Raw genomic sequence first — 27,585 nt, forward strand, 5'->3', positions numbered from 1 at the left:
GCTTCCCTTGCAGTCTTAAAGAAATCCCCACTGATTAAAATACGTTTAAAGGGATACTTCACTTTAAAATTAAAACTCATCATTTACTCACCCTCAAGTTGTTTCAAACCTGTATGAATTTCTTTCCTCTGCTGAACACATAGGAAGATATTTTGAAGAATGTCAGTAACCAAACAGTTAACTGGAACCATTGACATCCATAGAACTTTTTTTTTCCTACTATGGAAGTCAATGGTTCCAGTTAACCCTCTGGGGTCTGGGGTGTTTTTGGGGTCCTTGAGATGTTCTGACATGCCCTGACATTTGTGCTTTTTTCAGTTGCTTATAAACATATCAATGCAAAAAAAAATTACACTCTATTTAGCACAAACAGGACTACCATAATATTTGAGCCACATGTATGTACATGTTTTCATTTTGGAGAGAATAATGTTTATGCATGGTTATTGAAAATACTAAAAATGAAAGTTTCTGAAATAAGGCCACAAAACACATACTAAATATGTGTCAATAAGACTTTTGACTAATGGACGTCGTCGCCTAGAGTTTTTTCTTCAAAATGATGTGAAAATCATCCTGCCTATTCATTCACATAAAACGATACATTGATTTAAGTTTTGTGAAACACTTTTAGTTTGGAAAGCCAATATGCGGATGGGGCGTAAACGATCATGCATATTTAGTAGTTCACACCTGATGAGACAATGCCCCTGCATACTTAATGAGCCATTCATTCAGGTGTGTCACCTATAGCTAACTTAAATATACAAGCTTCATAAAAATGATCATTCTAGAAGAAAATTTCAGATGGCATTTAGAGGCTTTTGCATCTGAACTCTTCATATATACACACACACACACACACACACACACACACACACACACACATATATATATATATATATATATATATATATATATATATATATATATATATATACAGTACCAGTCAAAAGTTTGGAAACATTACTATTTTTAATGTTTTTGAAAGAAGTCTCTTATGCTCATCAAGCCTGCAGTTAAAAAAAAAAAAAAAAACGAAAAAAAAAAAACAGTAATATTATGAAATATTATTACAATTTAAAATAATGGTTCTCTTTTTTAATATATTTTAAAATGTAATTTATTTTTGTGATGCAAAGCTAAATTTTCATCAGCAAGTACTCCAGTCTTTGGTGTCTTATGATCCTTCAGAAATCATTCTAATATGATGATTTGATACTCAGTTATTATCAATGATGGAAACAGTTGTGCTGTTTAATATTTTTTTTGGAATACTTTTTTCAGGATTCATTGATGAGTAAAACGTTAACAGCGTTTATTCATAAAAACAGCATTTATTCAAAATAAAAACATTTCTAACAATATAAATCATTACCATCACCTTTTATCAATTTAACGCATCCTTGTTGAATTAAAGTACTAATTTCTTAAAAAAAAATAGTTATTGTTCCCAAACTTTTGACCGGTAGTGTATATTGTTACAAAAGATTTCTATTCTAAATAAATACAGTTCTTTTTAACTTTTTATTCATCAAATAATCCTGAAAAAAGTATCTCAGGTTATAAAAAAAATATTAAGCAGCACAACTGTTTCCAACATTGATCATAAATCAGCATATTAGAATGATTTCTGAAGGATCATAAGACACCAAAGACTGGAGTACTTGCTGATGAAAATTCAGCTTTGCATTACAAAAATAAATTACATTTTAAAGTATATTAAAAAAGATAACCATTATTTTAAATTGTAATAATATTTCATAATATTACTGTTTTTTTGTTTTTGTTTTTTTTTTAACTGCAGGCTTGATGAGCATAAGAGACTTCTTTCAAAAACATTAAAAATAGTAATGTTTCCAAACTTTTGACTGGTACTGTATATATATATATATATATATATATATATATATATATATATATATATATATATATATATACACACTACCAAATTGGTTCACAGTTGGAAGCATCGCAATTTTTTTTTATTTTTCCACAAATTGTGCTTGCAAATTGTATAATATCCAAAGTTAACATCTAGTAATTGTGCAGTTAATTCTCATACTGTATTTTCAGTTTTGGAATATTTATCCTCTCCCCAAATTTGTCACTAATAAAACACAATACAAATTTTTTAAAGAAAAAAAATTATATTTACTTTTTAATAGTTTGTTTACATCTACCTTGTAAATATATATTTTTTATTAAAAAGGTTACAATTACAACAACAATTCAAGTGTAACCTTTCTTTTTAAAAACTAAAGTATACAAAACGTATTATTTGATGACTTTATTTTTGACAAAACATACTATATTTAACATATAAGCAAAATTGGCAAACAAAAGCTTATTTGATGTGGCAGTCTATTGTACAGTAAAAACTTTACAATCTATTCAAAACTATTCAGCGTCTTTCAAAACTAAAGTGTACATTTTATCATACGTATTTCAAAGTAAAGGATTCATTAGTTAGTTGATGACTTTATTTTTGACAAAACACATACAGTATATATTCCTCATCTCAGTATAGCAATAGAGTTTGCTAAAAGCTGTTCATTCAATACAGCAGTATTTGAAAATCGATAATATTTTGTAAAATTACATTTATATTTGCATTTATGTCAAAACCTAGACACTTTTAAACATCAAAATGACATTTATTAATATGTATTCGTGTCAAAATGACATAAACAGATTTTCCTATTCAGTTTTGCATGGAAACGCTTCCAAGATGCTTGCGTGTCGCGTGAAAAGTAGGCGTTGGTTCTATTTCTAGCATGCACGCGTTTTCCACGCGGCGATGCCACGCCTGAGACGCGCGTCTCACACAGGCAGTGTGCAGACTCTAAACTGTTAACATGGGAGCCGAAATAAAAACGGACACGCCACGCAGCTGAGACTTACGCCACGCATCCAGTGTGTCACCGGCCTTATCCAGCTGAAGTGGGCGTTTCACAGGTTTGTATGGATCGCCTCACATTTGCGTTTGTATAGCGCGGTCTCCGTGGGCGGAGTTACATTAAAACTTAATTAGCTGAGATGAGAACGACTGACATCTCTCTCTTTACATACATATTACATAAACTGTGAATATTTGTTTTTTTATAAAACTTACTTCATTTAAAAGAAGAGAATTCAAGCTTCATGCCTGTGTGTCTGTATGCCTGTTTGACTGAGTATTCGCTGAGTTATGGTTCATTTTCGGACGCGTTTCAGAATTGACTTCACTGACGGAGAGTAGGCAGAACTCGCATCATGTTTATTTTTCTTTATTTGGCGAAAAGCACAACACTTTGTTTTTATCATGAGTATACACAAAAAAAATACACACTAAACAGGATCGATTGATGTATAGCACAAGCTTATAAGATAAAAATTAATATTAGTATTTCGATTTTTTTTTTGGACTGATAAGGAAAAAAACGGGCCTATCGCGCCGGCGCGATAGCCGACCTCAGGGGGTTAACTGTTTGGTTACTGACATTCTTCAAAATATCTATCTTTCTGTGCAGCAGAAGAAAGAAATTTATACAGGTTTGAAACAACTTGAGGGTGAGTAAATGATGACAGAATTTTCATTTTAAAGTGAACTATCCCTTTAACAAATCCCACTTCTACATGATTTATAAATGATTGATGATTGACTCTACTGTGAAACTAAATGAAGCTGATACACACATCACACACACTGATGTCTATATGAGGATTTATTACACAGTTATTCTGACATGATATTCTGACAGAAGTTCAGCTGTTATTAATGTAATGAAGATAAAGTAAGAGACTCTGTAACATCTCACTTAACTGATTTATCATGAAGCTCAAAGCATTATGGGTTGAATCTCTCTACAGTCTATTCTCATTCATCAACAGTTTCATTGAGCCATAAACCCCAAACCCAGGATAGAGCGGCTGAGTGAATGTGGTCTTCTCTGTGTGTATGTGGCTCATTGTGTCTCCGCTGATGCTGTAGAAGGACAGAGTTCCTGCACTGTAATCCACATACACTCCTACTCTATGACTGCTGCTGGGCTTTACAGGGAGATTAGTCTCTATGTTATTGTGCCAGAATGAGGATCTGGAGGGAGAGCAGAACAAACTCCAGGACTGATCATTAGCTCCAAACTTACACTCATCACTCCGTCCCTTCCTGCTGATGCTCTTATATGACACTGATATAGACACACCATTATCACCACTCCACTCAATCTCCCAGTAAGAGTGTCCTTTCACACTCTCTCTACACAACACCTGATGATAATAATCAAATCTGTCTGGATGATCAGGATACGACTGATGCTCTGGGTGAGAGTAAGTAATCACTCTGTTCCTCTCAGACAGACGGAGCTCTTTATTCGCTGTATTCAGATCCAGAGTGAGCTGATGGGAATCTGATGGATATAAAACACATCAGAATCAGGAATTATGAATCTGATATTTTAATGTATCTGAACTCTTCATGTTCAATATATCAGCAGTGTCTCAGTGCTGTTTAATCATCATTTACATGATCAACTCTAAAACTCTTCTGTCATGTTTTCTTTCAGCTTCTCCAGGAAGAACATGAACACACTCAGTGAGTTTCTCTGCTTGTTTTCTGACTTACATTGAAGGAAGTCACACCTGGTCTTGGGAACAGTGGCTGTGGAAATCAACAGACATGAAGAGTGTGATTATCATGTCGAGAGAAAGTGATCCTGCATCCATTGCTAACACATGCAGAAATCCTCCAACACAGAAGATATTTAGAGATGTCTCTGCTGTTTACAGAGCCCAGATCCTGACACAACCACTGTTGAGGGTTTGATATTATTGACATGTCACCATATTTGATTTGGCTTCTGTAGACATGAACTGATCACAGATTTGATCAGAGGGAATATGGTTAATCATATTAATCATATACAAAGTAATCATATTGCTCTATAAGACTTGGATTAAAGCTCAACCTCCTTTTTATTCTTTTTCAAAGAGACATCAATTGATCAATACATGTCAAATGCTCAATCATTTTAATCATTCTACTGCTTATTATGAGAATTTTTGTGAATACATGAAAGCCGCATTTTAGTTCTAATTATTAAAATCATAAAAATGCATCACTGATGTTTGGTTTTAAAGGCTGATATCACAAAATCATATCTCTTAAATTCTTAAAAACATATTGTTATCAGATATTCATTCAACTTTTGGTATCAATAGATTTAGCAGTATTTAAATATGTGATTTAACAGTAAATATCAAAAGTTTCCTTCATGTTCACAAATGCATTGTTGTCATAAACAGTGTCTACTTAAAGTCACAGAGTACGGGGATTTAATGTCAGATATACTGGTTTTAATTATTGGCTTAAAGCACGTTCAACTCGTTCAAGTATTTGCAATAAGACAAACTGACAACAGAGAATACGGTGAGTTGTGTTGTCTGTAATATTGCTGTCATGATGTGGTGAACTAATTCATACAGTATATTAAGCTTTAATCTGCTAAAATATTGAATCTGTTCTCATCTTTATCATTTTATCATTGAACAGCCTGGTCCCATTGTTAATACGTAGGTATTAATACGTATTTTTCAGAGACACAAATATGTATGTTTTTTGTACATTTGGATAGATGCTAAAATGTATAATGTGGAAGTATCTGCAACATTTAAACATAGCATTATTACGCTTTTACAGCTACAGAACGTCACATATTTACAAATCTTTCATAGCATAAAGATATTTGTATAATTTTCCTTTTACCTAAACATACCCTTTTTATACAGAATTTAAACAGAATTTTATTATTTTTTTATTTTATTATTATACCTTTATTTAACCAGGGAAGAAAATCACATTGAGATAGATATCTCATTTACAAGTGAGCCCTGGCCAAGGTAGCAGCACACTAATAAACATAATAAAAACAAACAAAATAAAATTAAGAACATAAAACAATAATCACAACACACACATACACTAACACACTCACACACACTCACAACCACACACATACACACTCACACACACAACAATAAAACAAAATTAAAAGTTAAGAACAGGTACAGACAGTTTGGAATGTTTGGTTGAGATATAACTTAAACTCATTGACTGAAATAAATACAGTAAGTTTCAATGATCTTTGAATCTCATTCCAAGCAGTTGGTGCATTATACCCTTCTACCCTTCTAATGCAATGTCATGGCTTGAGATTGATTTTTTAAGCCACGTCTCAGAGATAACCAAAATGTCTGCTTTGGTCGTCTTGGCCCATATTTGTACTTGGTCTAATTTTGTCAACAGGCTACGAACATTTAAGTGTACAATGCCAAGGCCTGATCTATTTGAGAAATCCAAAGGAGTTGAAACAATTCCAACTGAACCAGGATTTGGATTAATACCGGCCAATAAGAGCAACAACATTATCAGATATCGCTGCCTTGGATTTTTTGGTGGAGGACTTCATTGTTCATTACGAGAGTCCAATAGAGAGTTCGACATGAAAAAAGGGTTCTTAGGAATGAGAATAAAGATGAGTGAGTTCTTTGTCCCTGTATCCATTAACGCGGGATTACTAGCAGCCCGAAATATGAAGATAGTGTCCGTACATTTTGATGGGAGATGCATGTGGAGACGCGCCAAATGAATCGCTTTGTCTTCCGTCCTCCTTGGTATGTCCCATAGTCCGAGCATGGAGAAAAGCAGCACCTTCATGATACCAGCGTTGAAGTGAAAATCGCACAAACAAGCTCTGAGACAAGCTCGCACAGACAGCTCCACGACCCCGATGGAAGAGCAGACAGCAGAGCGATAGTGTGGCAGATGTAGGCCTCGTTTACGGGCGAACAACAGCTGGAGAGTTCAGACAAGGCGAGAAAACATCACCGACCTTAACTGCAAGTATCCCCACCGCCGCGATGATCTGTGAGCTCCAGTTAGTTTAGTATCCGGGGGGTTCTTCAAGGAACAACCGTGACTTTCTGATCGCCGTTGTTAACGCAAACGCTTTCCAAAGCGAAAACGTGGTGATGGATGGCGACCCGGGGTAGTGCAACAGGTAAGCACACTTCACCAAACGCAAAATAGGTTGTAGGTAACTAAAAGTCTGTTAAAACTGGTCTGACTTTAATCCAGACTCAATGCAAGATAGAGCCAGATTTTAAAAAGCCTTCTTGAAATAAAACAAGCAACATTTAAACGTACGGGAGAAGACTGCAGATCAGCAGATCAGACAAGACAAACACAGTGCTGCCATCTTGGATTTGAACTTAAAACAGTAATGAACAGAGATGTGGCTGAATTTGGAAAATTACAATTTTAGAAACAATATAGCATTAAAAAGATGTTTTGAGCCGCTAAGTTAGGCCACTACGCCTAACACATAACCATAACCACAGACTACATAACGTTATGAAGAAAAACATAACAAAAAGACAAGTGTAATCACAATCATTTATTTATTGTGAAAATGTCAAAAGCGCCACAAAAAGTCGTTCATATGACGATGTGTCACAGTTGCAGTATGGATTCTAAAGATTTGGATTACAGTGAGCGAATAAAATTGATGTCTTTTGTGAATTTATGTTGTGTTTTGGTGTTTTGGTGTTACGAGCGTATGGGATGCTCAGAGAGTTCGGTTAAGCACTAGTAGAAATGGTGGTGGGAGTTTCTGATTAGAGAAACTGGAGCAAGAGAGCAGAAGGGTTTTAGTAAGATTATTTCCTTTACAATGAACTTCTGCATGCTTTGCATTAATAATGATTATTATTAAAAAATTTAAATAATGAGATTTGTATTTTGTTAAATATATTATTGACTGAGGTCTTTCTACATTGGGCTTAAAGGATTAGTTCACTTTCAAAAAAATGTTGCTGATAATTTACTCACCCCGATGTCATCCAAGATATCCATGTCTTTCTTTCTTCAGTCGAAAAAAAAATTAAGGTTTTTGAGGAAAACATTCCAGGATTTTTCTTCATATAATGGACTTCAATGGCAACCAACGGTTTGAAGGTTCAAATGTCCGTCTCAATGCAGCTTCAAAGTCTCGACACGATTCCAGTCGAGAAATAAGGGTCTTATCTAGCGAAACAATGTCATTTTCAAAAAAAAAAAAATACTGTATATATATACTTTTTAACCACAAATGCTCATCGTGTGCCATCTCTGAGATGTGCCACGTATTGCGTCATCACGTTGGAAAGGTCACGCGTCACGTCATCTAAGTTATTTGTCTGTGTACTCCGGTTCATGAAGGTAGGGAAGGGTGAAAAATTTCATCTCATTTTTTCCTCCAACTTCAAAATCGTCCGACATCTTTGTTTTCATTTATTATTATTATTATTTTTTATTTTATTTTTTGTGACCTTTCCAACATGATGACGTAATACGTGGCGCATCTCAGAGATGGTACAAGACGGGCATTTGTAGTTAAAAAGTATATACTGTATATATATATTTTTTTTTTTTTTTAGAAAATGACCGATCGTTTAATTTTTGTGAAAGTGAACTAATCCTTTAAGAGTCAACAGTTTTTGTGTTTTAAGTTGATTATTTGTTTTTGTGTGTGTGTTTTTGTTTATGATTGTTGTTGTTTATTTATTTATTTTATTTTTATGTCAGCTATATCATCTGGTGCTCTTTGGTCTGTTTTAGTTAAATTTTCTGTTTTAATTATTATTATTTTTTTCACAGCTTCATCGGAATGGTACGAAACTTGGTGACTTTTATGGCATTTGGAATGTGAACACACAAAAAAATTGAGGGCATGGTTCGAGCAGGTCATAAAAAATGTAGTCATTTCGATCACAAATGACCGACCATAGGAAATTAATGTGAAATGGACAAAAACACATTTGTACGATTTGTACAATCTACAAATCGGCCACGATGCAGAAAAAAAGTGCTCAGCAATGAAGGGGTGACACTCTAAAACATCAATAGTGCAAAACAGACACACCCACACACACACACACACAGACTGTACAGACTGGTGTGACTGTAATAGAACAAATATGTAAAATGAAATCAATAATTCAACCACAATGCAGTAAAAAAGTGGACAGCAAGAATTACATTCTAAAACATCAATAGTGCAAAACAGATCCACCTACACACACACAAGCACACACACACACACACAATTATACACACAAATGAACAGGTAGGGCTACTACCATACAGACAAAATGAGTCAGAAGACTGAAATAAGAGGTGGAAAGATCCAGATGGATTAAGCTGTGATACAGCATTCCTGTTTATTTTTGTTACATTTTTAGAATTTTAATGTTATGTGTAACAAAATGTCTCTGTATTCAGGTTTGGCTGTAGTTATAATAATGCAAAAACGTGTACACTTCAAATCAGCACAAAAAAAGTTTTATTTGAGAATTTCTTTTTAAAAAAAACAAAAAAACATTCAAATCCACATTTTAAAAGTAAGTAATTTTGTCCAAAAACTACTAGAGAATTCACAAGCCTCTCCATAGAGAGCTATACAGGCATCTTGTGGTAACACCATGAAATTACAACAGATGGCGCTAATCTGCCTTCAAAAATTGATTTAAAAGGCTTTGGGCCCTATTTTAACGATCTGAAACGCAAGTGTCAAAGCGCAAAGCGCAAGTAACTTTGTGGGCGGGTCTTGGCGCTGTTGCTATTTTCCCGGCGGGATAAATGACTCTTGCGCCAGGCGCAAATCTAAAATGGGTTGGTCTGAAGAGCTTCATTATTCATAGGTGTGGTTTTGGCGTAACGTGAAATAAACCAATCAGAGCGTCATCTCACATTCCCTTTAAGAGCAGGCGCGCTTGTTCTAAAGCGGATTCCTATCATAACGGCGGATTTGCCAGGCGCGTGCCAGGAGCGGTTCACAGCCGAGGAGACAGACGTTCTCGTCAGGGATGTTGGGGATGGAGAAACCCACCCAAATTAACTTCGATTAAAAAGGCGTATGATAATTTGGGTAAATGTGTAAGCTGGATGTATGCTTTTATAATAAATTGTCTATCTATCTATCTATCTATCTATCTATCTATCTATCTATCTTAATAATGTATGATTTGCAAAAATGAAAACTGCTGCTTCTGTGTAGATGAGAGAATCAAAGTGTATGCACGTTGTGCACACGCTACATTGATTATGGCCAAGCATGCTCCTTAAAATAGCACATGAATAACATGCGCAACGCGCCACTGACTTTAAACAATTTTTTCCTGGTTAGTGGCGCAATTGTTTTCTAAACCTGCAAAATTGCATGAAGGAACGTTTGCGCCGGAACACGCCTCCTTTTTTGCGCTGAACCGCCCAGGGAGTGCAAGTTCATTCCCTAGTTTAGCGACGTGATTCTGTGGAGGGAAAAGCGCGCTTTGCGCGGGTGCAAAATAGGAATGATACATGCGTCGGTGTACAAAGTCAATACTGCATTAATTGAAAAAATATAATGTTTTTAAATTATTGTCAATGGCAAAAATGGACCATAATTATTGCATAAACATGAATAATTACAATCAAATCCTCTCAAAATACAATTTTACATTTTACAAATTTGATCAAATAAAACTGTTGTAGCGACAATGGCATCTGCTTTTCAAATTAGCGGATCATGTGATAAAAAGAAACACATCGTCTTTGTCCTTGCTGGTTAATAATTGCCCCACGAGGACCAATTTGCCAGCACCGACCTTCTCCCCAACTTTTACAGCCTCCTGGCATTCCAGAAGACACACACACACACACACACACACACACACACACTCGTGGACTTTCAACCAGAAACCCACCACGAGATGCAACTGAAGCACATTGCCATATATGGACTTCCACATAGTAAAATTTCATTTTACCATTCATTACAAATTTATAATTGAGGTGTGGTTTGCTAGAGTAAAATCTTTAATTCCGAAGATTCATTGAAAGAAAATCACTCCATAGTGTCTTGTAACTCGAACCTGGTCATAAACTTTTATGACCTCAAGACGGCATCTCATCCAGTTCCTCTTGTAAAACCAACATTCCAAAACCTTAACATACATGGAACATTTCAGAGAAAACTCTTCAAATGTTTGATATGTATTCCTGTGTTTCTCAAGTGTCTTCACATACCATAACGGAAATACTGACCATTTTATTGTGTGTTTTAATCAAGTTTTATTTGTGTGTAATGAGGCATATGAACATAATGTTATGTGTGTCCAATATCTACCTGTAATTCTTGGTATCTGTCTGACCGTCCTGTTTTAATTCAACCAGTCCCGCACATAGTAACACTGTATTGTAAGATGTATTGTTCCAGGTGTACAATCTTAAGAAGAAATATGAATTCTTTCTCTCATAAGACATATGGTGAAAGTAGGCGTTTTCTTCTTCACACAAAGAGAATTTTCCCGCGTCAGAAAAGACAATCTGATTCGCTGTCGTTCCAAGAGAAGGCGTAAACAGATGTTTGTTAAAAGGCAGAAACCCCCTCATCACTTTCTCTTCCTTCTTCGACCTCGCTCTTCTCTCATCGATCCTGCTTGACCTCCTCCTTCTCCACGTGCAGCGCTGCTCCGGTTGGACAGGCCCTCGCCTCGGCCTCTGGGACACATGGCCCGCGTCATGTAAAAGCCTGCCGTCTTTTAGAAACCAAGATTTCTAGCCTCTTCCGCACGGAAGACGAACTTTCTCGATAATGTACATCCAGTGAGCCTTTAAACTTCGCGGCACCTGAAGACGCAACAGAAACAGGACACCATCCGCGCTGTCCTGCCAGTTTCAGCATCACCCGAACAAAAGACAAAATCGCAAGTATATTGAGTTGATAAAACTGCTTTCCAGGTTGTCTCGTGAATTTAGGTTTTCTGTATGTAATTATTATTTTCCCCTTCTCTGCCTTTCTTTCTTTCTTTCATTTCATGTTATCCTGATCACGTATTTTCTTGTTTGGTTAAATGTGTGTTTGTTTTATTGTTTGCATTTTTACGTACGTTTATATTCGTAGCTCATATAATCTCTAGTTTTGCATTTATTAAAATTCATAAATACTTTTCACTGTCTCTGTATTTGAAAGCCCACCATTCTAAAGTCACTGAAACAAAAGATCTTAAGCTACAAGCTCGATATTAGACTACATTCAGTAGTTTTAATTAATAAACTCAATAAAGTTTAATGTTCGTGGCCAGGACCTAAACTTTAGTAAAGTTTGTGAATACCCCTCCTTAACTGTACTGACCTTACATCTACTCGCTGGACGAATTAAATGTTGGTCAGACCAGTTACAGAACGAGGTAATCTCGATAATTGATAAAATAAATGTACATGCGACTTATGAATTATGACCATGAGTCATAAATATTAATATTCCCAAGATTCCCCATATTCTTGAGCTAATTCATATTTACCCAGAGTCGTATTCGTTACATGTTTGGTGGAAAATCCAAAGGCAGTTTCAAACTTTATTTTGGTGGGCAAAATTCAGTTTCAGTTGAATGTGTATTATTGGTTTAATAATTGTAAGCTATACGCGCGTTTTGAATTGTGAGTAAGTCGCTAAGGCGAACTCACCCAGCTGATGGTATAGGCACAAAGCCAGCTCAGCTCTGTAAAAATCTGCAGTTCATGATATTACAATTGTCTCTGTACATGTAATATGATTTAAACCGACTAAATGAAGACGAAGGATCTTTTTTTAGGACGAAGACGTAAATCTGATCTGAGCAGTGCGTCAGTTTCAGTCGTAGTAGGCCTTATGATACGTTAACGATAAACTCCTGGTCAGAAATTGGCGTCGCGATCCAATTTTGTACACCTAATGCATTATCATAAAGTGCTATTTTGATTAATGTTTATGGGAGATGAGCAGAGGCATAATTCCTGCTCATAGCTGTTTTGATGCCTGTCGTGCTCACAGCTTAAGTAAATAGATGTTTTAATCCCTGTTTGCTCACAGTTTCTAATAATTGAACAGAAGATAATTCCTGTTCACAGCTGGAACAGAAGAATAATACCTGTTCACAGCTGTAGTAATCACAGATGTTTTAATCCCTGTGTACTCACAGTTTAAGTAAATAGATGTTTAATCCCTGTTTGCTCACAGTTTCTATAAAACAGAAGTCCTAATTCCTGTTTTTATTGTAAACCGTTTCATATATAATGTGTAATTTAATAGATGTGTAATTCCTATTAGTCACATGTTATGAAACTCGTGTAATTTTTCCGCATGCAACAGAGTGCGAAATACTCGTGATTTCCACAGATAAAAAAATCTGCTGTCTAAATTGCTGAATCATGCACCGACACTAGAGGGCAGCCTCTAGAGGTGTGGCAGTGCTCAAATTACACGCCCCCCACCGACGTCATCCTGCGTGAGCGTCGCCTCCCACTGACGTCAGCCTGCGCGAGCGCAACTACGCCATCTCGTGGCGTTATAAGATAATACCTGCTTTCAATTTCTTTTTCTCTCTCTGCATTCATTTTCTCTTCTTTTCCCCGATCATAGAATGAACGGTCGAACTCTCAAATACTTACCTGCATTCAAAGCTTAGCTTATGCTGATATTATTTGGAGTTAGACAATTCTCTTTTCTGTTTTTGATTGTCACACTTTAAGAAAAAAAAACTTTTCCGAATTAAAGCTTAGACTTGATTCACTCAGTTCATTGATAGTCCCAGCCTGCATTGAAGGGTCTCATTGCTAACCTTTTCGTTTGATTATTTTTATAATCAATACTAATAACTTCAGTGTTATTGTAAGGATTATAGGAAGTCATTCTGAATTTCAGTTTTAATTATTATTGATACTTCACTGTTATCATTCTAATTTTCTTTCCTTCCTTATTTTTATTATTTTGGACCTCTCCTTGAACGCTTAGTTGAATTTCAATTCAAACTAGTTTGAATTTTGATTTAAAATTGTGTCTAATCCACCAGGTCGACCACTGAGAGGACATACGCCCTCACCCTTGTGGCACAAATCCACTGCCGGGGCCTATTCCTCTGCCTGCGTCTCAAGCCTGTGTTGTTATTCACATTTTATTTCATTGATAATTTTCTTTTTCCTCTTCCCTCTCTTCTCCAGTCTCTCCAAAAGGGGGGGGGGGGGGGGGGGGGGGTTATTCTGATAAATCACCATCAGTTATCATAATTTCCTTTTTGTTGTATCACTATTTTAGTAAAGCCTTTGCCTCTGACTCCTGCATACATATTTACCCAATTTGATGAAACCAGAAAGCCTTAATTCAGTCCAACCTCTTAATCCCTTATTGTGTATCTATGGGCAGGACTCAGTCAGTGCACTGTGGTGATTGAGACGTCATCACTGGTTTCCACCTGGATGACCTCTATTCACCCCAGGTAACTAAAATTTGATAGAACCCATCCACTTATTATGAACCACAGAATACTAGATATTCCTCCTGGTGTATTTTAAGTGTTTGGGCCCACCTTTTTCTCTCTAAGACACACCTTCTTTCGAGGTCCTGTCCCGATAACTCTAGCAGTATTAATAGGCTTAGGCCTCTTTAATTTTTTTTTTTTACTTTACTATATAACACTCTCCGTGTTATTGTTTGTGACATTTCATTGCAGACCAATTCACTTCCTTGTGTTGTGTTTCCCTTTTTCTTCCCTACCTCTAACTTTGTCTTTCTCTATTCTGTTGTGATTTGTTTCTCTCATTTCACGTACATACAGAACCTAAGAGAGACCCCAGGAAAGCTGAATAATAGAGTAAACAATCCAAGCGGGCGTCATAGACGACCCCCAGGCTACCGCCTGTCAAAATCTCTATTGTGGGTTTAGCCATACCCACGAAATTGGCTCCGCTAACTGTCGGCATCAGTTAGCCCCGAAATTCTCATAAACGGCCTAGCCCGTATGAGTATAGCTCATTTGACCCTAAAACAAACTTGCATTTTGTCTCTTTTTGTGTGTGCTGTGCTTCTCTCGCCAACAGTAAGCCGAGATGTCGAGCTCACCCTGTCCTGCAGTCCGCTGGGACGACCTTGAGGCATGGCTGAGAGACATAACAAAGACCGTGCTGCCCCAGGACCCACATCGCTCGAGCCAAGAGCAACGGGACACAGACCTGAGCCAGTTCGAGTCCCATGATCCAGCCCAGACATACAGCCACGAGCAGCTGTCCAAAATCTTCGGAAACCTCGCACTCAAACTCGTCGCCAGGGCCCGGGACAGCGAAAGGAGCAACGCCGACCTGTTTCACTTTTCACTTTTGACCGCAAAGAGAATAAGTGTGACTCCCAAATTAAATGTACACGTCACTTGTTTTTGGCTTTGTATTGTTTATTGTGAATGTCATATGATTAAGTATAGTAGCCTACATTAGACATCAAATACATAATATAACTCCGCGTCTTTAAGGACTATTTGTAACAACATGAACAAAGGAAATAATGCGTTCATATATACAGTCAAGTGGGAAATACTTTACAACATGTTACACATTTAATTATAGCCACACGTGTTAGGAAATATGGTTGTCAATGCAAACATTGTCTGTGAATGAAGCAAAATATATATTTTTTTAAAAGATAAAGATTAATGCAAAAAAAAGTGCATATAACACTTACCTGAAGACGGTATGGGGCCGATAGTGTCACTGGCTTCACTCACTCCCACTTTACCCACTATCCTGTAGCGGATCGAGTACTGCTTTCCAGACTCCAATCCAGTCAGAGTAAAGACTTCCTCAGCTGTGTTTATGATAATCCACTGTTCCTCAGCACCAGAATCTGCTTTCACCTGCTGGTACTCCACTCTGAACTGCACAGTTTTTCCAGTTGGGGACTTCTGCAGTTTCAGGATCACACCGCGCTCCAGGACCTTCATCACTTCTGGTGGAGGAGGCTTCGACACGGGCTGGAACTGTGTGTCTGTCAGCTTCCCTGATTCATACAGATAGATAGAGGAGCCAGGACTGGAGGGATCGGAGATGGCAGAAATAATGAATCGATATCTCTTTTCATCTTTATTAGCCTCTGAAAAACTTCTGAAAAGAGATAACTTCTCTCTCATCTTTGAGATGATATCAGGATCGGTGAACCCCTTTCTGACAGATGATAATGTGCTAGAATTGTGTTTCATTCCCTCATCTAGCTCTTTAAACTCGTCAGATTCCAGAAACTTCTTCATGGCTGAAAGATACGGGTCCTCATACTTCAGAGATGTGAAGGTCAAGCACACCACAACATCAATATTAGGATCAAGGAGGATGATGTTGAGATGGTTTGAGTCTTCAGTATTGATTCCCTCCAGCATCTTGGTTTGAAAACTCAAGAGGTTAAGTTCAGCCTTTGCATAATCTAACCACTGGTTAAGCATGTCAGCAGTAAAGGGGGAGCTCTTGTGGATCTTCAGGATGTCTTCCAATGAATTTTGCTCCTTCTCTCCTCCCCGTATAGCAGGCAAGACATTGGCCACTTCTTTCAGGAGCACCGTTTTGTAAGTGCTAAGAGAGCCCTGAAATAAACGGAGCCTCTCTTTGATGTCTTTGAAAATATTTACCCGTGTTTTTCTGGAGAGGTCGTTGCATGTCCTCTCTACTTCTCCCAGCCCCTCTACTATATCTTCAGTGTTGGAAACCAGACTTGTGCTAATTTCTCTCTCCAACTTAGCTGCTTTTGTATCCAGTAGAGAAAGAGGATAGAGCCAGACTTTTATTGGAACTGCATTATGTGGATTCTCCTTCAGTATAGTGGGGAGCTTCTTGTACACCTCTATGGCCTTTATATAAGTGGTGGGGTTCTGCTCAAGATGGACGTCACCATGAAATGTGCAGGCAATATTCTCAGCCACTTTCTTTTGAGCATTTGTCATATTTACAGCTCCGTGTCCCTCAATGGAAAATTGAGGAATATTCTTGACTATGATATTCAGGTCTCCCTCAATCTCCTGCTTGTCTTCCTCTTCTGAAAATGTCCGATCAAACACCATGAAGGCCTGAGCTCCGTATAGTACACCTGTGACCACATGAGTTGCAGTTTTCTGGTCAAAGACCTGAGGGTAGGTGATCTGACCCAACTGAGTCATAGTGAGCTGTTCGAATCTAGAGGTTTCACTGTAATACATTGTAACTCTGGACTGTTGGTTTGAGGATTTGGTGTCACGCAGGAACTTGGCAGATCCTCCCACCTCCACCAGCCGTGCCAAGAAGCTGGCCTTCAGAGAAGCACTTACATCCAGGAGACTGGACTTACTAGAGAGAGAGTCGGAGCTACTGAACTTCACATCTGTCCTGGACTGTGGACGACTGTCCAAATCTTCTCTCAATGATTTCTTATCCCACAGAGTGACACCTGAAATGAGAAATTACTTTTAGAGTTACTAGTACAAAATGCCCGTGCAAAATCAGTTTTTGTGTGTTTTTAGTAATTGTTGGTTTGCTGTGTTTGAGTAACTGCTTAAGCTCCGCTGCTTTCTTCAACCCTTTCTGTCTCTGGTCCTGGGCTGTGCTCACTCAGTGTGCAGTGTGAGAGGGGGAGTGGCCAGCTGTGCTCACTGTGTGTGTGTGTGTGAGAGGTGGAGTGGCCAGCTGTGCTCACTCAGTGTGCAGTGTGAGAGGGGGAGTGGCCAGCTGTGCTCACTCAGTGTGTGTGTGAGAGGGGGAGGGGCCAGCTGTGCTCACTCAGTGTGCAGTGTGAGAGGGGGAGGGGCCAGCTGTGCTCACTCAGTGTGTGTGAGAGAGGGGGAGTGGCCAGCTGTGCTCACTGTGTGTGTGTGTGTGTGTGTGTGTGTGTGTGAGAGGGGGAGTGGCCAGCTGTGCTCACTCAGTGTGCAGTGTGAGAGGGGGAGGGGCCAGCTGTGCTCACTCAGTGTGCAGTGTGAGAGGGGGAGTGGCCAGCTGTGCTCACTGTGTGTGTGTGTGTGAGAGGGGGAGTGGCCAGCTGTGATCACTCAGTGTGCAGTGTGAGAGGGGGAGGGGCCAGCTGTGCTCACTCAGTGTGCAGTGTGAGAGGGGGAGTGGCCAGCTGTGCTCACTCAGTGTGCAGTGTGAGAGGGGGAGGGGCCAGCTGTGCTCACTCAGTGTGCAGTGTGAGAGGGGGAGTGGCCAGCTGTGCTCACTCAGTGTGTGTGTGAGAGGGGGAGGGGCCAGATGTGCTCACTCAGTGTGTGTGTGAGAGGGGGAGTGACCAGCTGTGCTCACTCAGTGTGTGTGTCAGAGAGGGAGTGGCCAGCTGTGCTCACTCAGTGTCAGTGTGAGAGTGGGAGGGGCCAGCTGTGCTCACTCAGTGTGTGTGTGAGAGGGGGAGTGGCCAGCTGTGCTCACTCAGTGTGTGTGTCAGAGGGGGAGGGGCCAGCTGTGCTCACTCAGTGTGTGTGTGAGAGGGGGAGTGGCCAGCTGTGCTCATTAAGTGTCAGTGTGAGAGGGGGAGTGGCCAGCTGTGCTCACTCAGTGTGCAGTGTGAGAGGGGGTGGGGCCAACTGTGCTCAATCAGTGTGTGTGTGAGAGGGGGAGTGGCCAGCTGTGCTCATTAAGTGTCAGTGTGAGAGGGGGAGTGGCCAGCTGTGCTCACTCAGTGTGCAGTGTGAGAGGGGGTGGGGCCAACTGTGCTCACTCAGTGTGTGTGTGAGAGGGGGAGTGGCCAGCTGTGCTCACTCAGTGTGTGTGTGAGAGGGGGAGCGGCCAGCTGTGCTCACTCAGTGTGTGTGTGAGAGGGGGAGTGGCCAGCTGTGCTCACTCAGTAGGCTTGTTCGACTTCATGCAGCTCTGCGCAGACCGATCGGCGGCTGACTTGAAGCAGTGCATGCCAGTAAGAAATTTTATCCAACCTGATACAGCGCCGACACCACGTGACTGTGACGTGTGCCATCAAAGTACCGCGAGAGCGATTCGAGAGTAGCCGGAGAACTCAGACAGCGCAGCTTCTCAAGAGCGGCTGCACGAGGGCTGATGATGACACAGCTGTTCCACGATTGGCCGGATTCACCGTGTCATGGCACATATTTGTTTTTTATTTGTTAGCACCATCTTGTGGCAGTTTGGTGTTATAACAAAGAAATTGATTATTGTGAACCGTTTTCTTAGTGGTTGGTTTAGGTCATGTGACTCTTGGGTTAGAGGTTAACCAGGAAATAGCCGCTGTGTTCCAGTTTCTTTCCATGCGGTGGGCCAACAAGTCATCTCTCTGTTTTCTTTACGTTTTTGTGCCTCGGAAAGGCTTTGCCTGTAAGTTTATCTTTTTTCAGTGTTTGCATGAACGTGTATATATATTTGTAATTCATTAGTTTGAGTTTAAAAACGAACTATTCAACAGTGATGGCAATTTGTTTATAATTACACTAAGAAGAGCTGATTGTAGCCTTTTGATATGTGCTCAGAGAATATTTGTAAACAGCGGAAATTCATTTGTGTTTATTTTGAGAATATTTTGTAACAAGACATTTGTAATCTTTGTATATTTCAGTTTTACAAAAAAGAGAAAGAAGAGGAAAGAACAAAACAGTAAAACTTTCAACTTTAATACTGCGTCTGCCCTTTTCTGACTCCTGTTAGCTATCTGTCAGTGTTGCGTAGATGGAACGCGCATCTAGGACAGAATACACCGCATGACAATGATCACGTGTGTTTCGTGTTTATTCAAACACCTTTAGTTCCTCTAAAGCTCACAAATCAGTTTTTTTATAACAGTAAACACTCTTTTCATGTAGTTGCAATGTTATATTGTGTCATGTTTATCAAAGTAAAACTGATTAAAAAATGTAGACTCCACTTCATTGATAGTAGCTTATGTTGAACTTTACAACTCTGAAACATCTGTGTATTTGGCAAATATTGCATTTATTTCACTTCAGCTGTGGTAAGGCTGTGGCTGGATGTATATTAACCGATATATATTAACGATATCTTTTGCATGTCTAATCCAAACAACGTCAAACTTGGCACTGCACTCGTGCCCGTAGCAAGACACCTGTCAAGTTTGAAATCCATCGGACTAACGGATCGAGAGATATGGGAATAACACACACACACACACACACACACACACACACACACACACACACACAGACAGACAGACAGACGTTGCTGTAATTTATAGATAGATGTACGAGGAAGTGATGTACTGTTGAAGAAACATGCAGGTTTTATAGTGTTGTTAAAAACAAGGATTGGTAATTAGTGATGCAATATTTGATGAAGAGGGGAAAATAAACTTTTATTCATTTATATATTTTAGGTTTGTAAAGCACCTGGAATGAAGGTATCCTTGCGGCAGTCATACAGCATACCAGGATACAGAGGTCTTCCTAGAGCTGCCACTTCAATGGGCTGTGATGCCAGGGCTGCAGTAAATAACAAATAAAAGGTATCATTTATACTTAGAATATTTATAATATATTAACAAAATTATATCTGATGGTAATGAATACTGTTTAACTCTTTACCCGCCAGCATTTTTGAAAAATTTGCTAGCCACTGCCAGCATTTTTAATCATTTTCACAAAATGTTCATGACCCCCAAAGTATTTTGTTATGTGAATATCTCAAACATGCAAAATTTCAAAATAAAGAGCACACCCTCTGCTTTAAAAAACAAAAAGGTTGTATTCTAGCTTTATGCATTTCCTTTTTAAGTTAAAAAAAAGCAACAATGAGCAAAAAGCTGAAAAAATCACGTTTTTGTCAAAGACTACTGCATCTATATCTAAATCAGAACGATGATCAAAACATAGATGGATAGAGTAGATTGAGTCAACACCCTCAAAGCTTGCACAGTCCTATAGCTTGTCCTGGGTCGACTTTTCATTCGGTAACATTAGGCAGTTTGATTAATGTGATGTTTAAGGCAAGGCAAGGCAAGGCAAGGCAAGTTTATTTATATAGCACATTTCATACACAGTGGCAATTCAAAGTGCTTTACATAGAAGAAATTAAAATAAAAAGAAATAAGAATAATTAAAACAGTTTAGAAAAAAATAAAAAATAAAATACAGTACAGTACAAACAGTCGGACGAACATTGGCACAGTGCTCATTCATTAAATGCATAGTTAAACAGATGTGTTTTTAGTCTGGATTTGAATGTGACTACTGTAGGAGCACGTCTGATCTCCTCTGGAAGCTGGTTCCAGCTGCGGCTGGCATAATAGCTAAAAGCGGACTCGCCATGCTTAGAGTGAACCCTTGGTATTTCTAGCTGATATGATCCTAATGATCTGAGTGATCTGTTGGGTTTATATTCTGTGAGCATATCGGAAATGTATTGAGGTCCTAGGCCATTAAATGATTTATATACCAGTAATAATACTTTAAAATCAATCCTAAATTTAACTGGGAGCCAGTGTAAAGACCTGAGGACTGGTGTGATATGTTCATATTTTCTGGTTCTGCTCAGAATCCTGGCGGCAGCGTTCTGTATGAGCTGCAACTGTCTTATGGTTTTTTTGGGAAGGCCAGTGAGGAGTCCATTACAATAATCCACCCTGCTGGTGATGAAAGCATGCACAAGTTTCTCTAAGTCTTGTCTGGAAACAAAGCATCTAATTCTTGCAATATTTTTCAGATGATAGTATGCTGATTTAGTTATTGCTTTGACATGACTACTGAAACTAAGGTCTGACTCTAGTGTCACACCAAGATTCCTGACTTGATTTTTAGTTGTTTGACCCCTAGAGTGAAGGTATGCGTTCACCTTGAGAACTTCATCTTTGTTTCCAAATGCAATGACTTCAGTTTTGTCTTTGTTTAACTGAAGAAAGTTTTGACACATCCAACTGTTGACTTCATCGATGCATTGGCACAGGGAATCAATGGGGCTGTAATCGTTAGGCGATAGGGCTAAGTAGATCTGTGTGTCGTCTGCATAGCTGTGGTAAGCAATTTGGTTCTTTCTCATTATTTGGCTCATTGGGAGCATATACAGGTTGAACAGGAGTGGCGCAAGAATTGAGCCTTGAGGGACTCCGCATGTCATGGATGTCCACTCAGACTTATGATCTCCTATACTCACATAATAACCTCTCCCATCTAAGTATGACCTGAACCATTTTAGGACTATCCCAGAAAGCCCCACCCAGTTTTCCAGCCTGTCAAGAAGTATGTTATGATCGACAGTATCAAATGCAGCACTGAGGTCGAGTAGTACCAGCACTGATAATTTGCCTGAATCAGTATTTAAGCGAATATCGTTTATTATCTTTATGAGCACTGTCTCTGTGCTGTGGTGCGGTCGGAAACCAGATTGAAAATTGTCAAAGTATCCATTTGAGCATAAGAATTTGTTCAGCTGATTGAAGACAACTTTTTCAACGATCTTGCCTATGAAAGGAAGATTTGAGATCGGCCTATAGTTGCTTAATATGGTCTTATCCAGATTGTTCTTTTTCAGGAGGGGCTTGACAACTGCAGTTTTCAGGGAGTTTGGAAAACTCCCAGAGAGAAGTGAGGCATTTACCACTTCTAGAAGATCTGCTTCTAAACTGTTTAACACACTTTTGAAAAATAATGTGGGAAGTGTGTCAAGAGCGCAGGTTGATGTTTTAAGGTGCTGTACGGTTTCTTCCAAAATTTTGCCATCAATTTCTTTGAAGTCAGACATAGTAACTACTTTCTCAGGTGGTTTGATGGTCTGTCTAACCTCAGGGCAACTCAAGGATGTGCGGATCACCTTTCTGATATTATTGATTTTCTCAGAGAAGTAAGAGGCAAACTCACTGCACTTGTTGTCTGAGAGCATTTCACTGGGAATCTGGCTTGGGGGGTTTGTCAGTCTCTCTACAGTAGCAAAAAGAGTGCGTGTGTTGTTTAAATTACTGTTTATAATATTTGAGAAGAAAGTCTGTCTAGCTTTGCCTAGTTCCATATTAAAAGCATGGATGCAGTCTTTGTAGATGTTATAATGGACTACAAGTTTTGTCTTCCGCCACATGCGCTCTACTTTTCTGCATTGTCTTTTCATATTTTGCACTGCTGTTGAGTTTCTCCAAGGTGCTTTTAGTCTGCCACTCTTCTTCCTGACTTTCACAGGAGCAATATCATCAATTACAGTTTTAACTTTTGAGTTAAAGGAATCAAGGAGAAAATCAACAGAGTCTGCAGATATGCTTGGTGTTAAGGATATAGCCTTCATAAATAGTACACTAGTGTTCTCATTTAAGCATCTCTTCTTGACAGACATAGATCTAGCTTCAGTGGCAGGAGAGATCAATATATCAAAGAAAATACAGAAATGATCAGACAGTGCTACATCCTTAATAACAATCGATGAAATGTTTAGACCCTTACTGATGAGTAAATCTAGAGTGTGTCCACGATTGTGTGTGGGTCCATGTACATGCTGAGTCAGATCAAAAGTTTTTAAAACAGTATTGATTTCTTTTGCCATATTGGTTTCTGCATTATCTATGTGGATGTTAAAATCTCCAGCAATGGCAAAACAGTCAAACTCTGAGGTAATTGTTGATAACAGTTCTGTAAAGTCCTCAGCAAAGGCTGGAGAGCATTTTGGAGGCCTGTAAATAATGATAAGTAAAATGCGTGGAGCACCTTTTAACACAATACCCAGATATTCAAAAGACAAGTAATTCCCAAATGATATTTGCTTACATTGATAGATATCTTTAAAAAGAGCAGCTAGACCCCCACCTCTCTTAACAGCTCTGCAGACACTCATAAAAGTAAAGTTAGGAGGGGCTCCTTCATTGAGGATTGTTGCACTGCAGCTGTCTTCTAGCCAGGTTTCATTTAGAAGCATAAAATCCAGATTGTTTGTGGTTATTAAGTCGTTGACTAGAAGTGATTTATTTTTAAGTGAGCGGATGTTAAGGAGTGCTAACTTAACAGTCTTACTTTTCCCCCACAGCAATATTAGTTTGACGTGTAAGAGGCACCAGATTAGTTAGGTTTGCTGTACGGCTATTGAAGGCCTTAGACTTTCTATCTTGTAATAGAACAGCAATAGAGGAAGATACAGGCACACTGGGTTCCCGTTCTGTAAACATTTGAGAAAGTTACTGTTATCAAAACGGGGACCCGACACATATCACTGAGAGCTGGTATCAGTTGTTTTTGGTTCACCTCGAGCAGATGGAGGAGGGTGTGGGCCCTGGCGTTGTGGCAGAGGCCGAAGAGCTCTCACAGGAGGAGGGGGAGGGCGAGCTGGGCCCGCAGGCTTGGGTGGTAATGGTGCCTGTCTTTTTTTGGTTGGTATCTGGGGGCTCGCAGCAAAAGAGTGGGATAGTCTGGTTCCAGCATGCACTAGTTCTTCCATTTTCTGTGAGAAGCACAGTAGTGGCGATGCTGATGCTGGGGAGAGGGAGAAAGTGTCTGGTGAAAGGGGCTGTTGCTCTGGTGTTATCGGAGGTTGTGATATGCTGTCCTGGCTTCCCTGACTGTTTTCCAGGAAGTCGTCCTTGGGTGTTGAATCTTCAAGCAGTTCTGATATGTCTGTCTGTGGTGAGCTCTGTTGGCAGAGCTCAGCTGAGATTGTGTCCGTGAGCAGAGGTTGTTGTGGCGGAGTGGTGTTATCATGTCCATTTTGCTGCTGAAGTGAAGTCCTGTGGTCATTAATACTGTGTCCAGATGTGTGTATGCTGTTCAGATTGAGTGGATTGGCACACACTGCAGAAGGATGATTGAGGGAGAAGTAGATATTGTCCTTTAACACTCTTGAACCAAGTTTGTTTGGGTGATGGCCATCCCGATGAAAAAGTTGTCTCTGACTCCAGAAAAGATTGAAATTGTCAATGAAGTTCACTCCTTTTATATTGCAGGTTTTTTGCAGCCATGTATTAAGCCCAAGCAACCGTGAAAACCTGTTTGTTCCTCTTGATGGGAATGGTCCACTGATGAATGTTTGAACTTTCAGTCTTTTAAGTGTTTCAAAAAGTTCATTGAAATCCTTCTTAAGGAGTTCTGACTGCTTTTTATGAATATCATTCTTCCCCACATGAATGATGAGTCGATTTGCAGTCTTATGTTTCATCAGAATGTTCTGAAGTTCCCTGTTTATATCAGAAGTTGTTGCTTGTGGAAGGCAGCATGTAGTTGTATCCCTGCTGCTAATGTTTCTGATTATGGAGTCCCCCACTATCAGAGTCCTGGGCTCGGCTGCGCTCTGAGCTGAGTGCCGCTGTCTGCTCGACCTTGAGCGCCAGTTAGCATCAGTGTTAGCTACTGGCCCATTCAGTCTGTGTTCGATCACATTCATCACATTTGGGGATTCCTCATTTACATTCATTAGCACTTCAAATCTGTTCTCAAGATGTATAGGTGGTGGTAGGAGACCAGTGTTTGCAATCCTTGTCAGAGCTGTATCTGGGGTAGAGGATGCTACTGCGGCAATATGTGATGCTCGTGACAATCTGATGTCTCGAGTGCCTTTGGGTCTCGCTCCCTGTTTGTGCCATCGATTAGTAAGTCGATCGGCTTGTTTCTCTACCTGTCGAGGAGCACTAGTTTCATGGGACTCACCGGTATGCTGAGGGTGTCCATGACGAAGCTCTGTTGTGCGCTCCGTCTGGTTTGGTGGTCCTGTAAGTAACTTTGTTTCAAGAACTACAATCCTTTGTAAAAGTCTGTGGCAGTTGGTGCAGCAAGAAGATTCCAGAAGAGGCATTTTCTCTTATCCTTGAGGCAGTTGTGTTTTCCTTTCCCGGAATGTAAGCTGGTCGGGTAAAAGAATTCTGCGTTTTTGTAGTAATCCAAACTTTGTCGTCTAAGCACTGTGCTGATTTGCTGAAGTTAAAATTAGGTGAAAAAAGGAAATAAAATAAAGGAAATAAAATATAAAAAAAATAGGAGATAAAATGTAAAAGCGATAGAGCAAAGCGCGGAGCAGTAAGCAAGAGCGTCCGAACAGTAGCTGAGCAGGAAGAGTATGTTTAATGTTGATGAATGAATGTTTCCGCTTCTTTTTCACCTGTGTTTTGATCAGGAGATTCTTTACTCTTTCAGAAGATGCGTAATAGTGCCCCCTACCGTAAAACAGTGAAAACATGAAATGCCGGAAATTTCCGTCAATGGCAGGGAAGTGTTTTGTCACAAATGATGGAAATTTCCGTCAATGGCAGGGAAAGAGTTAATACTGAAGAAATCCATTTTAAAATAAAGATGCAAGCAGCAATATGGGGTCAAGCAAGCACTGAAGCCATAGCAAGCACATGGCATGGCAAAGAAAATGGTCATAGGAAATACAGAATTAAACTTTCGACCTTCAGGTCAGTATAATTATATCATATAAAATGCTTTATTTGCATGTACACATTTAAAAGACGCTTTTATCCAAAGCATCTTACAATAGAGTCTCTTACATCAATCACCAGAGCGAGCTGTGCTTGCACCTCCTATTCAGGCAGGCACAGCAGTTCATGCTTTTGGCAGAAACCAATCTGCTCTTCCAGAGGGCAATTTACTTTCTGGCTGAAGATTTGGAAACTTTGGGTCTTGTCTGATCTCTCAACTGAGGATGTTGAGACACTTTTGACTTCCAGAGCTCCCACCACAAGAAAATTGTATGACCTAAAATTGCAGAGTTCCTTTGTAGGATCTTTCTGTGGTCCTGGAAAGTTTTGTTTTTTTATTAGAGGCTCCATTTGAGCCCTTAGAGTCAGCCTCAGAGAGGCTTCTCACTTTTAAGGTGGCTCTACTCTTTGCATTGACATTGCTCAAAAGAGGCCCTGTCAGTAGACTTTGCCCCAGGTATGATCAGAGCTATTTTGCACACCACCTGTAACCAGCCACCCGGTCGTACTTCCCTTTGCCGCATGAATTGCCATAGCAATAGAGAGGCTGCATCTACTATAACCAATCCAGGCTCTTAGGATTTATTTCGGGCCAGTGGCGTACATTCTCCCAGTTTTATTGCAAGTGTGGATATCTGCAGGTTGGAGTAATGAGCATTATGAAAGGTTGGGGCATGCCAAATGGTAGGTGCGCATAGAAGGGTCTTTATTATCGGTCGCGAAAGCTGTCGACCAAAGTGTGCGGCAGGGTTAGTTTCTGTTGTAGCAATTTACACTTCCAAAGCACACCTCCTTTCTGCACGCCCATTGCTCCAACATGCAGCTACCCCTGTCTTGTTTTCTGGTCTGCTTTAGTAACACAGTCACCAAGCAGTGCCTTGCCCATTGGATTATAGATGCTATCGCTCTGGCCTATGAGGCCAAGTCAAGTCAAGTCAAGTCATCTTCATTTATATAGCGCTTTTAACAATGTACAGGGTGGGCCATTTATATGGATTCACCGTAATAACATGGGAATGGTTGGTGATATTAAAGTCCTGTTTGTGGCACATTAGTATATGTGAGGGGGCAAACTCCTCAAGATGGGTGGTGACCATGGTGGCCATTTAGAAGTCGGCCATCTTGGATACAACTTTTGTTTTTTCAATAGGAAGAGGGCCATGTGACACATCAAACTTATTGGTAATGTCACAAGAAAAACAATGGTGTGCTTGGTTTCAACGTAACTTTACTCGTTCATGAGTTATTTACAAGTTTCTGACCACTTATAAAATGTGTTCAATGTGCTGCCCATTGTGTTGGATTGTCAATGCAACCCTGTTCTCCCACTCTTCACACACTGATAGCAACACCGCAGGAGAAATGCCAGCACAGGCATCCAGTATCCGTAGTTTCAGGTGCTGCACATCTCGTATCTTCACACCATAGA

The 27,585-nt window shown here is 39.5% G+C and overlaps 1 protein-coding gene across 1 annotated transcript in view; it reads right to left on the reverse strand.

Moving 5' to 3' along the window:
* Nucleotides 1-2,471: 2,471 nt before the first annotated feature.
* Nucleotides 2,472-27,585, reverse strand: part of LOC311072168 (stonustoxin subunit alpha-like) — an 80,817-nt gene continuing 55,703 nt past the window's right edge. The window contains exons 4-7 of the mRNA XM_084096957.1: nt 20,167-20,259; nt 15,549-17,273; nt 4,607-4,642; nt 2,472-4,391 (exon numbers count right to left, since the gene is read on the reverse strand). Of these exons, the coding sequence (XP_083953083.1) occupies nt 3,847-4,391; nt 4,607-4,642; nt 15,549-17,273; nt 20,167-20,259 (2,399 nt within the window). The 3' untranslated portion in view covers nt 2,472-3,846. The remainder of the gene's footprint in view (nt 4,392-4,606; nt 4,643-15,548; nt 17,274-20,166; nt 20,260-27,585) is intronic.

Source organism: Abramis brama (assembly GCF_963993115.1).
Source record: "Abramis brama genome assembly, chromosome: 21".
NCBI lineage: Eukaryota > Metazoa > Chordata > Actinopteri > Cypriniformes > Leuciscidae > Abramis > Abramis brama.